At 41.7% G+C, this 14,048-nt stretch overlaps 1 protein-coding gene across 1 annotated transcript; it reads left to right on the top strand.

The window, feature by feature from the left end:
• Nucleotides 1–4,039: 4,039 nt before the first annotated feature.
• LOC145452262 (uncharacterized) lies at nucleotides 4,040–6,672 on the top strand. Its single transcript, XM_080330470.1, has 2 exons — nucleotides 4,040–4,445; nucleotides 4,662–6,672. Exons 1-2 carry the CDS (start codon nucleotides 4,413–4,415, stop codon nucleotides 6,243–6,245), a joined length of 1,617 nt encoding a protein of 538 aa, XP_080186596.1. The 5' UTR covers nucleotides 4,040–4,412; the 3' UTR covers nucleotides 6,246–6,672.
• Nucleotides 6,673–14,048: the final 7,376 nt, after the last annotated feature.

Genomic DNA, 14,048 nt, shown 5'->3' on the forward strand with positions numbered 1-14,048 from the left:
GCCAGTGAGCCAGCGCGAGGCGCGAACATTTTCGATAATTCATAATAAAATCGGTCAATAAGATCGGGAATTGCATACACTTATTGCTATCAATTTCTTGTCCTCTTTTCTCACGTAATCAGATTTACATGTAGAGCTGAGTGAGGTGTCTCTGAAACTGTGCAGCCCGTAAATAATAATTTAACATCTTTGGGTGGCCAGACCCGTTAATATGACTTCGTTACATGATGTTATTTCGTGACCTCCTGTCTGCAATATAAAAATATAGCATCGCCCAAACGTACTAAACTAAAAGATCACACGATTTCAAATTGGTATTTCATCACTGGCATAAAATGTTTCCTTGCGGGTTGGTATTCGTCTTGTGAAGTGTAGACAAGACAAGATTGCGCCTATGGACAATTAAATCTATATTTATTTTGTACATATAACGAAGCACACTTCTTGGAGTCGCATGTTACATGGCCTAAAACTTTATATGTCTTGGTGCGTCGTGGCGCGGTAATGGCCAACGCCTATATGCACATTTGTATGAATCTTGCGCATTTTTTCTTGGGAAAACTTGACTTGAAATAGCAGAAGGCGCGAAAAGTTTTTGAATAAGTTGCGGAAATTTTCAAAGAATTCTCCAAAATGTATGATAATTCACAAAATAATTTTGGGCTCCCTTCGAGCTGCCCCTCCCCATTACGGGGGTTTGGGTTAGCAGTTATGGCCCTGATCGTATATGATGGGATAGGATCAGAGTAGCATTGTTTCCAGCGACGAAAATAGTCTTTCTGTAGGGTTAGGGGTTGATTATAATGCCATTTCTCGCCTGATCGGTAAGCCGAGAAAAGCAACTATGACTTGCGGTCTACCATTACAAAGTATTGTTAATCAAGTTTTTCATACTTACTAGTTATTTTTGTGATGGATGGCATATAGAAAATATCACCTGAACAGTGTTTTTTGCCTTTGCTAATCCACGGAGCTAATCCTCAAGCCTCAGCTAGACCAAAAATTACGCATCTAATTACAAATCTGACATTACAAAATGATCAGTGTATCAGCAGAGTGTTAAAAGAATAAAACCATTAAAATGTAATCTTCACACAAAACGAAAATATTGTATTAAATATTTATTGCATATCAGTGTCACGTCTGCTGTTCCCTTTCGAATACCAGTTCAGAAATGCGAGTCGTCATCTTGGAAAGTGATATCGTACCGTTGGGCCGAAACGCAACAGCGTGAAACCCATTTCTCAATTACAAATAAGCATATAAATATTGGGTTAAAATCTTCATTTCATAGGGACGGGGTTTCGATTTCGAACTGTGAACATGAACGGACACGGCGTACGAAGACAACAGTCACAACTCGAGTATTGCTTGTCTAGTTACCTGCAACCAGCGATACCGAAGACAGGCGTACAATCACAAATCATATTTATTGGTTGAGTATGTCTAATGTCTATCTCTTGATCTCTGCTAGACCCTTGGAAATGGCTTTCGGAATCCTTGATATTTCGTGGGACACCGGTTAAGAACCACTGCGCTAGCATGAATTAGCATGAAATCGGATTGAGTGCCGAGTTGGGTTTCATTTAAAACAAATGATTGCACGTTTTAAACAGTGTTTTAAACCAACGCCTTTTTAAAAATAACATTTTTTTTAAAGATGTATAATCAGGGTTGCCTTACTGTCCTTATTTCTAAGATTTATCCTTATTTTGAAAGGCCAGGTCTTAGAAAAGTGTCGTTACTTCTTACAAACGTCCTTGTTTTCGACTTGCGTCCTTATTTTGTCTTATTTTCAACAACTACAGAACTTCGATCGTTTTCCGTTGGTATCTGTGTCGCATAATATCCTAAAATTGTGCTTTTGCGTCGCGATTTTATGACATCATAAATGAAAGGAACTCTCATGACGTAGACTACACGCCACAGTGAGTAAAGCAGTTACGACAGTACCAAGCTATTTCAGCGGACTTCATTTTAGCAGTGAACAGCTGTACCATATAGCAGTTCCGGCTGTACCACTATTCTCTGATTCCAACATCGCAAGGAAGTTTGCTTCGGCCAGGACCAAGACTACAAGCATTCTTACTCGAGTTTTTGCTCCATACGCTCAAAAATGATTTTGTCTGAACTTGGTGTACAGCCTTTTTCCATCGCAGTTGACGCCTGTAATCACAATGAGGTGAAGCTATTTCTTCTAGTCATCAGCTTCTTCAACGCCAAAGTTGGAGCTTAAGTGCGTCTTCTTGACCTTCGATCGATGCCAGGCGAGACCTCAGTACATACCTTGAACTTTATTCTCTCCACTATTCCTTTGCTTAGACATGAAGAAGGTGTCATCCTTTTCTGCCGATAAGGCACCAGTGAATTTTGGACGATCTTCTCTCGCTTCAAAGAGCAAACATTGCATCTGATCCCAGTCGGCTTCGCTGTTTACATTTTGCATAACGCATCAGAGAAGGGATCAGAGCGCCTCACACTTGACATAGAAACAATCGTATCAAAGATTGGTAGCCACTTCAAACACCAAGCTGGAACAAACTGGTAGGGAGCTGAGACTTCTGTGAGGAATTTGATAACAACTATCTGACTCTTCCAACTCACTTAGGGTTATACCATATCATGTGGTAGACCTGGGCAAAGTGCGGCCCGCGAAAGGTTGCTTGGAACTCAAAACAAAAAACTTGCTCTTTGAATAAATTCAACCACAGGCTGTATCAATTGAGCCGGAAATTCATTTTCTTTGAAGCCTGTTCATTATAATGTCACGATTACGCTGCTTACGTACCTCTCATGCGCAATCCAGATTCAAAATAGAGGCAATGTGGCAAAGTATGAGTTTATCAGTGTAATGCATAGAAATAAAATTAAAATGCGTTGTAGAATATAGCTAAAAATTTGCACTCGGCCCGCCAACGTATTTTCTACTCTACATTTGGCCCGTGGGGAAAAATAATTGCCCACCCACGTCATATGGGATGGCTGGAACCCTCAAAATAGTCAGTTCAACGTCTATAGTACGTAGATATTTCGACAAAGGAGTTAAGTTTCCCCTATATTTTCAATTGTCGATATCAATCCACTATGACGTCACAATTGAATCTTTATGACGTCATGACTTAAAAACAAACAAACAAAAATACAATAAAACATGTTTTAGACAAGGGCCTTGTTTTAAACATGTTTGTTTCAAATTGATTTCTGTTTCAAATGCAACCCTAGCGCCGATAGTTCCTGCGCAATCGTAGCACTTACCGTTGCTAACCCTCGAAGTTGAATGTGATCTCTGAGGGCGATAAGATCGCCTCATAGAAGTCACGAAACTGTTTACATTGTCAGGGAGATATCGAGTAAAATCGCTTTACTTCATACATATATTTGTGGATTCGATTCACACATCCCAAAGCATCAATCAACGGGAAATAGGTATTAGAATATTCAGCATTCAAATGAATAAGTCTATAATATACATGAATATAATATAAGAGTCGCCTGAATTGATTATAACACATGCTTGAACGTTACTGCGTTTCCAAGTCCAGAGCACACGAAAGGCCATTCACACGGAATCCCCCTTTTACCCATTCGCCCCTATATCTAGTTCATAGAAATAAAGTCATGTTATTTAGAGTTGGTCCGTAATCACTTCGCTTGAAGAACAATATACAAATAGCATACATTAGAGCAGAGGTCTGAAACACGCGGCCCGCGAGATCATTTTGTGCGGCCCGCGACGGCATTTTGGATTTCGAAGTATTCGACAAGATTTTACTTCCAATTTTTGAGAACTTAAAATCCGCTCTAAAACTACTCCAGAAGCCTGAAACTTCTCATCAAACTTCACTAATACATCACTTTCAAAAGTTACCACTCAGTAGAAGATCAACTATTACGTGACATTACTTGTTTAATATGATAAAACATAACCCGTTGATGATTCGTGACTGAAAATTGTGATTTGGACTTGGGCGCGACCCTCTGTAGAATTACTCGTACTCGTCACGTCAAACGTTACAATCAGAGAAGGTGTCACGGTGGATTCTCTCAGCATGAGTGGCTCTGTCATGCTCTACTTAATTCTTAACTCGAGAGAAGCGACGACCACGTTTTCGCCCTTTTTAGAGACAGGCGTCGTACAGTAAACAGGGAATTTGTGTCGCATTTCGTGTAGCATTGCATTAACGTAATATCTTCCATTTAGAGTAATTGCCAGCGTATATTTTAACGATACGTTATAGACCAGTTAGTTAATCCTACTCGCAATACAAGCTACGGAAACCCACTGTGTCTGGACTTTAACGGTCAGTTAGATATCGGTCGTTACTTGCAACAAATATTCCAGTCCAGTTCTATCGAGAACTGATCCTACGCGACAGAAGAGTTAAAATATACGAGTGCCGACTGACGTCGATATGGATACATCACTGCCAGCAGCCGAAGCAAAGGTGCTCAGCCAGCAGCAAGTCAACACGGATTCGACACTGCCAGCAGCCGGAGCAGAGGTGCTCAGCCAGCAGCATTTCAATACATCACTGCCAGCAGCCGAAGCAGAGGTGCTCAGCCAGCAGCCCGTCGATACGCAGCCGACGATGCCAGCAGCCGAAGCAGAGGTGCTCAGCCAGCAGCATTTCAATACATCACTGCCAGCAGCCAAAGCAGAGGTGCTCAGCCAGCAGCATTCCAATACATTACTGCCAGCAGCCGAAGCAGAGGTGCTCAGCCAGCAGCATTCCAATACATTACTGCCAGCAGCCGAAGCGGCGGTGCTCAGCCAGCAGCATTCCAATACATTACTGCCAGCAGCCGAAGCAGAGGTGCTCAGCCAGCAGCATTTCAATACATCACTGCCAGCAGCCAAAGCGGCGGTGCTCAGCCAGCAGCATTCCAATACATTACTGCCAGCAGCCGAAGCAAAGGTGCTCAGCCAGCAGCATTCCAATACATTACTGCCAGCAGCCGAAGCGGAGGTGCTCAGCCAGCAGCACGTTCACAAAGTTATAAAAGAATCCACCGCCGCTTACAAGACAGCTAAGCGCGCTTTCTTCCACACCGCCAAGAACGCATCATCACACACGTACGTCGCCGAGTGTAAATGCGAACTAGACGAACTAATCCTTAAGCTCAAGGATACATTACACAAACTGATACAGATAACACAAGCCTACGAGTCCACTGGTTCCATCCTACCACGAATTTACAAGCTGAACGCAGATATCACCCGCTGTCGAAGTAATGCCAACAGCGCCTTATTCATAGCATACCAGCGTACCTTCTATAATTCCAATCAACTACGAAGAAGAACTAAATCGAATCGTCCATTTCGCATAAGTGCCACCATTTCCAAGGAAGCCGCAAGAGAACAAATCAAGGCCGAACTTGAAATAGAGATGAAAGGACTCGAAGTCGAATTTGAAGCAAAGATGAAATTTATCAAAGCAAAGAAAGAACTCGTCGACGCTCTCACCAAGCTGAAAATCGCCAGTATCAAATTGTCCCACTTATCCCCACGAAAACTAGACAAACCTGTCCCAGAAAACGTTGTCGTGCGTACCGAACATTCACCTTTACCTACTACCTCTGACACAACTCGCACGCATGCATCTGATACATCTGTGGTTGTTAGCCAGAGACCCGTTAATGGGCCGGCGGTCACTGCGTTACTTACTTCCCACTTGACCATACCGACAATTCCTGGAAATGCCCATGTCCAACCTAGTCCAGTCCATTCCCCCAATCATACCGACGATATAACCGTCAACTTCCCGACGAAAGCTAATCCTAATGGCACCGACCAAATGGCCACTCCGCACAGTGTGAATGTCTCCACTGGGCCGGCCATGCCTGGCAATACTGAAGTCCTTGTGCAACTACAGAGAGTCTTTTCTTATGCTACTGCAAGCAACAGTCATACTATCCGCACCCCTGGTTATGACAGACCGGGGTATTTTGAAGACTATGATGCCGAAAGTCAAGCTCACACGAATGTACTAGACACTGCACCGCCGCATATCGTGTCTGGACGTTTCCAACCGCTTCTGCCCTGGGAGACGAAGACCGTGAAACTGCCCCGCAACAGAGTGGCAGCCGCTAAGCCATTCTATATTCACCGTTTGAAGTCCTCGCAAGATCCTGAACTATTCCGTGGACACCGAGACGAGATCAAGAAATACCTGCTTCGGAAATACGCTCGATTCGCTTCGTCCGATCTGCAACTCCGCAATGTCCGCATCGAACGTCCGCCTTAATCTGTGCTAGCACCGCGCGAATCGTATTACACGTTTTTCTTTATTTCCTTTCGTGCTAACATAATTTGCCTATTATTAGTCTTTCATACGCTCATCACCACCATTCCTTCAATTCGTGGCTCATGGATAACTGCATTTATTTGGCATTCACCATTCGCCACAGGGCCGGCTATGTCACGGTGGATTCTCTCAGCATGAGTGGCTCTGTCATGCTCTACTTAATTCTTAACTCGAGAGAAGCGACGACCACGTTTTCGCCCTTTTTAGAGACAGACGTCGTACAGTAAACAGGGAATTTGTGTCGCATTTCGTGTAGCATTGCATTAACGTAATATCTTCCATTTAGAGTAATTGCCAGCGTATATTTTAACGATACGTTATAGACCAGTTAGTTAATCCTACTCGCAATACAAGCTACGGAAACCCACTGTGTCTGGACTTTAACGGTCAGTTAGATATCGGTCGTTACTTGCAACAAATATTCCAGTCCAGTTCTATCGAGAACTGATCCTACGCGACAGAAGGACTTTTGTGACTCGGAATGCCGTGACTTGGTACAACCAGGCACGCTACAAACCATGGTGTCCTATATGGTGTGGACACAAGCAAATCTCACAGCTCAGTGAAATTGGTGTACGTCACACTTTCCATTTGGTTGAAGGCAATTTGACGGTAATGTTTGACCGGCTTGTCCTGCATTAGCCTGAATTTTATAAAACAGGTATCAATCGAAAGCTACAGCGGTACTGATTGCGAAAATTTAAATTTATTCTGTTCGTGGTCCTGGAACTCCCCAAAATAAGCCTCGAATGCTGCATTGCATATAAGTTTGGTATTGTGATGCAGCAATGACGTCTGGGAGCAGGCGAGGAACACCGCAAGATGCAAGCGTATTGGCCATTGTTACGCAAGCGATTGAGCACTCTCACTCTCGTGCGCATTTGCTCCTGAGCTGCTCAGACGGCATGGCTGCGTCACAATACCAAACTCACTTACAATGCAACATTTGAGGCTTATTTTGGCGAGTTCCAGGCCCAAGAACAGAATAAAATTTATATTTTCGCAATCAGTTCAGTGGTAGCTTTCCATTGATGCCCGTTTTACCAAATTTAGGCTAATGCAGGACAAGTCGGTCAAAAATTACCGCCTAATTGCCTTTGACCAAATGGAAAGTGTGACAAAGACCAATTTCACTGAGCCGTGAGATTTGCTTGTGTCCACACCATATAGGACACTATGAACAAACTATCAAACTGGTAGGAGAAATAGTAAAATATCAAAAGGCCGTATCTTGCGTTGCGTAGCTTATTTAGATATCTAAGCATGTAGGTATGGCAACCAACATTGGCATTATGTTGCCCCTTGGATATAGTTGGTTACATCCCGTGTCATCTTGGGTATCTTTATATATGTTATTGTAGGCTTACCATACATCCTCTAAGAGGATTTAAGAGGATTTATTGTCCTCTTTTCTGACTTTTTTGAAAGTGTATTCGGAGGACGCCCTTTTGTCCTCTTTTTTGAGATTTTGTCCTCTGTTTTGAAAATTTAGGTCAGATCTAGAGCAAATTGCGAGTGTTATGCCGCAAATTAGCACAGAAGTGCCGCTCCGGCGGATATTTCGGAGTGAAAAACGGTGAATTTAGCTCTGAGCGAAAAGATGACCTTTTTTTTTATTTAGTCATTCACCTGGCAATGTGGAGCAAAAAACGGTATTTTGAGCTCTGAGCGGGAGTGATGACCTTTTTTTTTTTTTAGTCAATCGATCACAAAGTGGGAAAAATTCACCGGTTTTGGAGAATTCTACTCCGGTTTTGCATCTTGCAAATTTCTGAAAAATTTTCCTCTTTTTACATTTTCAAAATATGGTAAGCCTATGTTATTGTCGCCAAATTAATGTGGCTAGTATTAACTAGTCGTAGCCTACGCTTCACAGCTGTAACACCAACGGATTCTTCGGCTATTGCACATTTCTATTATTGTTGCACAGATCTATTATGCTCAAGTTGTTATTGATCTGTTCCAAAATTCGAAGGTAAAATCAAACGCTGATTCTATTTGACTTCCGTAATGACATGTCAATATAGCCTAGTTATGAGGAGTAGACCTAGGCTCGAAACCCGGAAATAAGGCCTACTTTGAAATACATTAAATTCCCCTATTATTGGTGGTGCGGCCCGCGACGCCATCAAAAATAGGAAATTGGCCCTCGAGCACATTTGAGTTTGAGACCTCTGCATTAGAGCTACCTCATGACGAAGGAATACCTCGTTCACCGTGACACGTGTAGGGCTCCGTCACTCCGTGCGTGATTTTGTATACCACTCGAGACTTACGGTAAAAATGAACAGCTGACCATGACAATGGGACTGAAGACCTAACCGGGAAGAAGCCATCGGGAATCGTTCACAATCACAACAAGGCCGCTTGTGAAACTCTTTCTTTCTTTTCAAGTGAACTTCTGCCTGGTCGCTGAAAAATATGCCAAACATATCCATTTAACTAGAAGTTATCGAAACCAAATATGATGATTCGATTTTAGTCATTGGGAAAACATGCCTATATTGACATATTGTGAACCCTGATCTATTTTCTCTCCATTATCTGTTTCATAGAATGACAAAACACGTAGTTTTAAGTAATTGAGACGGAAGTGGCGAGCAATACCTCATGAAGTGTAATGCCGTCGGCATAACTCAAGTTACATTCTTTCATACTTTTTTTTCAAATTCTGGTCGCCGCATGTACCAGCGTGCGCTCAGTAATGAGTCAGCCGAAACGTTTGACGTAAACACCTGTTGGGAACCCCTGGTATATACCGATTCGTGGTCCCTGTTCATTGAATCGGTTACAAAAGAGCGACTTAATATATTGATAAACAATTGAACCGACATTGTTTAGTTAGATGACACAGAGACATTCCATGAGAGGTCGTATCGTACATTGACAGTCATCCAACTGGATATCTCCAATTACATTATCCCACCAATTTATTCCCATTTGTTACAATTTATTATCCTATGTTTTCATAACAAATAAAAACCCTTGCTACGCCCGATCGAATGGGTCATGTAAGTTGCGACATCGGCGGCATCGTCACGCGCCGTATCGCCATACTGGAACGAGAATTGAACGCACTGAGTAAATCTTTACCCCCACCTATAGTGTAGCTTCGATGGTACGGACGGAATCTGAGTTGGATCAATTGTAATTTGTAATTGGGTTGCATATAATAATTAACATTTTTCATGTGATTATAATTGTAATTGAAGAATTTTTAATTTGTGTAATTGTAACTGTAATTTGAGTGGCGAGATAGCGCAGTGGTATAATCCGCGGCTGCAACACCAATGGGTGCGGGTTCGAGTCCGACCGAGGTCGACTTCCGAATTCCGATACCTAAGTGTTGGAGGTTTACCTAGGCTCCTCCTCGCCACCTCATCCGCGTCTGCGGTGTCTTACAAAAGCCTAGAGGTGGGCCGTGCTATAAGTCGGCAGTTACGGAAAATAAGAAGAATATCGGCTTGGTGTAAATGACCATAGTAGTCGACAAACACCATGAATACCCCAAAACAAACAAACAAACAAAACTGTAATTTGATAAAATATTTGCCGAATTACAATTTCAATTACAGTACATTGTTATCAAAACCTGACAAGTACAACATAAAATAATTAGGCCTATTTACATAGGTGTGCTGTGCGTGCCTCGTTAATTGGATAATTCAGCAATGCTACACTATTTCCCATACTTCGGTAGCAACAGAAAACTTGAGAAATTACAATGTAGTCTACGGAAGAACATCAAATAAACTTTTCCGAAGCCTATGTTGAACCATTTCCTACACCACTGTCTGTTTTTTTTAAATCTTTGACCATAGCACTGAGGCTTGCTGCAACAATTGCAAAAAGAAATTCAAGTTTTCAACAAAGGCTTCATCAAAATGGATCACACATTTGAAGAGATGTTCTCCAATCTTACGCCCAATCTTAGCTAAATTTACTGGGTCCAGAAACTTTTTGCACGCTAATGTGCTCAAATGTAAATCCGAACCAAAACTTTTTAACTTATAGATATCAGAAGCTCCTTTCCTCAAGTTGAATATATATGGTTAATCAATATCATGTTTAACAGTTATTGTAATTTGATATTTTTAACTTGGAGTAATTGTAATTGTAATGTAATGGAAACATGCGTGTGAGTATTTGTGATTATATTTGAACTAGATTAATGCAATTAATCAAACTCTGGAAGTAATACCGAATTGTCTCCGAACGGCATGAAATAGCGCCAAATTATAACTTGAATTGAATATATAGCAATAATTATGTTTTGGACTCTTCTCGGAATAAAAGCTAATATCGCCGGATCCGTCTACGCCTGTCTTAAAAATAGTCTCATCGCGGAATTTATATCGTTACCGCTACCGCCACCCGACTTCCCTCAGTATAATCTAGTCTGCAATAAGTAGCCGATACATGTAATCGCAGTTCGAAATATACGGTATACGTAAACCTGATTGGATCTGAAACTCGGTTGGCAAAAGACCGTAATGTCAGTTTGGCAGGTAAAGGATATCCCGTCCTGTTCATACATATAATAAAATATATAGAATAGTAATAATACTACATTAGAAACATATAGGGTTTGTCACAGGTATTTAATACCATTGTTACGTGCTTGTTCCTGGGAATACATACGGCTAAAACGAACTTGCATTGTGGGCAAACACGCCCGGATTTCATCGACAATTCCGCACACTCTGTATCGTTTACAAACAGTGGCTCCCAACCGGGGGTCTGTGAAGCATTTTCAGGCGAACCTCTAAATTTTCAAAAGGACTGATAATCTAATTTGTATTTTTTACTTAATTAGGGAAATCACGAGACAGTTTCGCTTCATAACTGTCAAAACTTCAGAAATCACATCAACAGAATGGACGTCTTAGATCAGTGGTTCTCAACCTTTTTGGCTTCGCAGACCCCTTTTGGCCGTCAAGGACTCTCGCGGACCCCCTTAAGTTTTAGTTCAAATTTATCTCTATTATGGTGCAACCTTTATATCTGTCTTGTGCAAATATGAACTGTAGGCTTGTGATAAATAGCAAAATACTGATTTTCCATGCAAATAACATCATACTATTTATGTATAAATTGGTAGACTTTTATTATTTCAAAGCTAATTTTGCTGCTGTATTTCTTGAAGTACGTGGCCGGGTCTTGAAACTCCGGGTCTTCGTTTTGATATGAACGAGAAGTGCCGAAAACCATTTCCGCAAAAATAGATGGGGGCTACTGCAATATTAACGCATAACGCTTCCAACGATACTTTTGGTGTGATCGCAACATTTATGGCACCAAAATGAAGAAACATATATTTTGTGAACATATCACTCCAGCATCTATCGCAGGGACGGGCAACAGGCCGCGGGCCGGATTCGGACCGCGACGGGATTTTGACCGGCCCGCAGAGAGTTTCTGCCGTCAAGGTAAAATCCTAATCTAAAAGTATATAGACAAATGTTATGCGCCAAAGAATGTATCCAAGTTTGCCAACCTGAGAAAGACTGTCATGAAACTACTTGTTCTGTTCGGGTTTACATATATATTTACGAGCAAACATTTTCGACCATGGACAATTGAACATTAACAAGACAAAGCTGCATACCAATAAAACTGGTGATATGAATTTCAGGGTTGGAGCGTAATACTTTGATAGCAACGAAACACTCCTTGTTCATCAAAAAACAGCCTTGTCGATAGGGCATCCGCAATAAGAATGCGCCAAATCTGATAGCCGAGCTTTAGGAGCAGGTATATCATTGTCCTATTTATGACGGGTGTGAGCCAAAAATATTCGGGTTCATTTTAATGTGAATATACTATTCAATTGTATATTGAAGTTCTGTACCTCCAAGAAGATGTTCAAATAGTGGTTATGTATATCACAGGATAAAATGGATTTCGTGGCGAGGTTTCAATCCCTGCATTAGGACAAATTAGGGAAATAATCCGGAAATTTTCATTTCAAACGACTGTTCACTAATTTGATGAGACTGACAACTTCAAATCGAGAAGTTTTCGCAGACATTACGAAGTCACCCTGATTGACGTTACTATCTCCATATTTTTATTTTTTCCACAAACCCCAACAAAACGTCTCTAAACAGCAATATGTTTGTATATCAACAGGTTAATGGAAAATTGGCAATGGAAATGAATTTCCACACTACGATAGTTCATTTCGGACGATTATTACAATGATATGAGTCATGAGGTTTTAGCAGTTGTTGTGCAAAACTGCCTCATGCTTTCCCAAATAAAAAAAATAAAAAAATTAGACTATTAACCATACTAAAAATTTAGAGGTCTCGCGGACCCCCTGAAATTGCTTCGCGGACCCCTAGGGGTCCGCGGACCCCCGGTTGAGAACCGCTGTCTTAGATGAAATATCCTACTGTGCAAACTGATTCTAGTCGCCCAATTTCCAATAGCCTACTGCAGGGGTTCTTAACTTCCTTGTATAACGGGCCGCATTTTAACAGCAAAAAAAAACGATGCGGGCCGTAGAACATTGTTACCATGTATTTATGGGCTACTAATAAATGTAGGCTACTGTAGCCTATTTGCGAGTCGTGTACAGGCATTTGGTACATCTTTTATGCATTCTAAGGTATGGACAGCGCTCGTAAATTTGCGGTTACTGTTTTTTAGTGAGCGGCGCAAGTAATGGGGCGTGCAATGCATTCGTTGCCATTTCGGTATATGCACTTTTAAACTAGCCCTTCCACCATACACCCGAGCTGTATGTTTCAATGCGTGAGCGAGAAAGTTTAAAATTACGGTAACTTTTTCGTGACAGAGGCCATTATCATCACTTTGCGAGCTCTCAGTGGTATGAGAAGAAGTCAGGCGCTCGGGGTCATTTCTGAGCAAACCAATCAACCTTCACATTTTCCTTCCATTGCTGTATCCCTGCACCAATAGTTACAGAAGTCAGCTTGGTCAAGTTGATGATTTACGCTGGTCCCATCCCCATGTTTGCCCTACCAGCAATTCCTCTGCAAATATGATCACTCTGATAAAATGCACCCATACAATTAGGTATGCAATGTCAGGGAGTCGGTGGATTTGTCCAATGCTGTCAATCAATCAGGTTTAATAATATTTCCATCGTTTCAAAACATCACAAGAGTGCGAAACAAATAAAATATAGGAAGGTGTCGAAACAACTTGGAGTAGCATTCAAGATCAGACACCCACCCAGCCTATAGGCGAAGACAAGAAGAGGCATACACACCGAATGAAAAGTAATGCAGAGAATATAAGACACAAGCGACAAAATGAGGTGCCATGTGATGGAGGGCGAGGTCGATGTTAGATCGCGGCCCGGTAATCCTGAAGGCTGGCTAGTATTCATTTAGAAGAAATTGTTTGCACATGCTCGACGACTGTCGGGTGGCTGCTGGGTGGCTAAAGTGTGAGTCTATACGCGGCAACGTGTTTCAGAACATGCGATAAAGGATCGTCTGATACTGCTGTTACTCTTCTGGTCGCGGTTGAATCTGATCACTGTAGCTTTGAAATTTTCCAGGTGATGTTCTCCTTGCTGCTAAGATTCGGAAACCGCGAATATTCGCACGGTATGTTAAAGTTTCATTGAAATAACACTTTATCTAGCATATTTCCTGGGTTTCGCGATATATCAAGCAATTTTGAACGATGTGTCTGTAACATCGTCCACAATTTTAACAACGCCTCTAGATATGGATTTCAGGCTTCACACCTAGTTGGTAACTTTTG

Source organism: Botryllus schlosseri, chromosome 12 (assembly GCF_051294905.1).
Source record: "Botryllus schlosseri isolate E-star chromosome 12, Bs_hap1, whole genome shotgun sequence".
NCBI lineage: Eukaryota > Metazoa > Chordata > Ascidiacea > Stolidobranchia > Styelidae > Botryllus > Botryllus schlosseri.

Excerpts from the sequence above, each read along its gene's own strand:
- LOC145452262 (XM_080330470.1), top strand. The coding sequence starts at position 4,413 with ATGGATACATCACTGCCAGCAGCCGAAGCAAAG. Across the intron at positions 4,446-4,661 it reads TGCCAGCAGCCGAAGCAAAG|GTGCTCAGCCAGCAGCATTC; the intron begins GTGCTCAGCCAG and ends GCCAAAGCAGAG.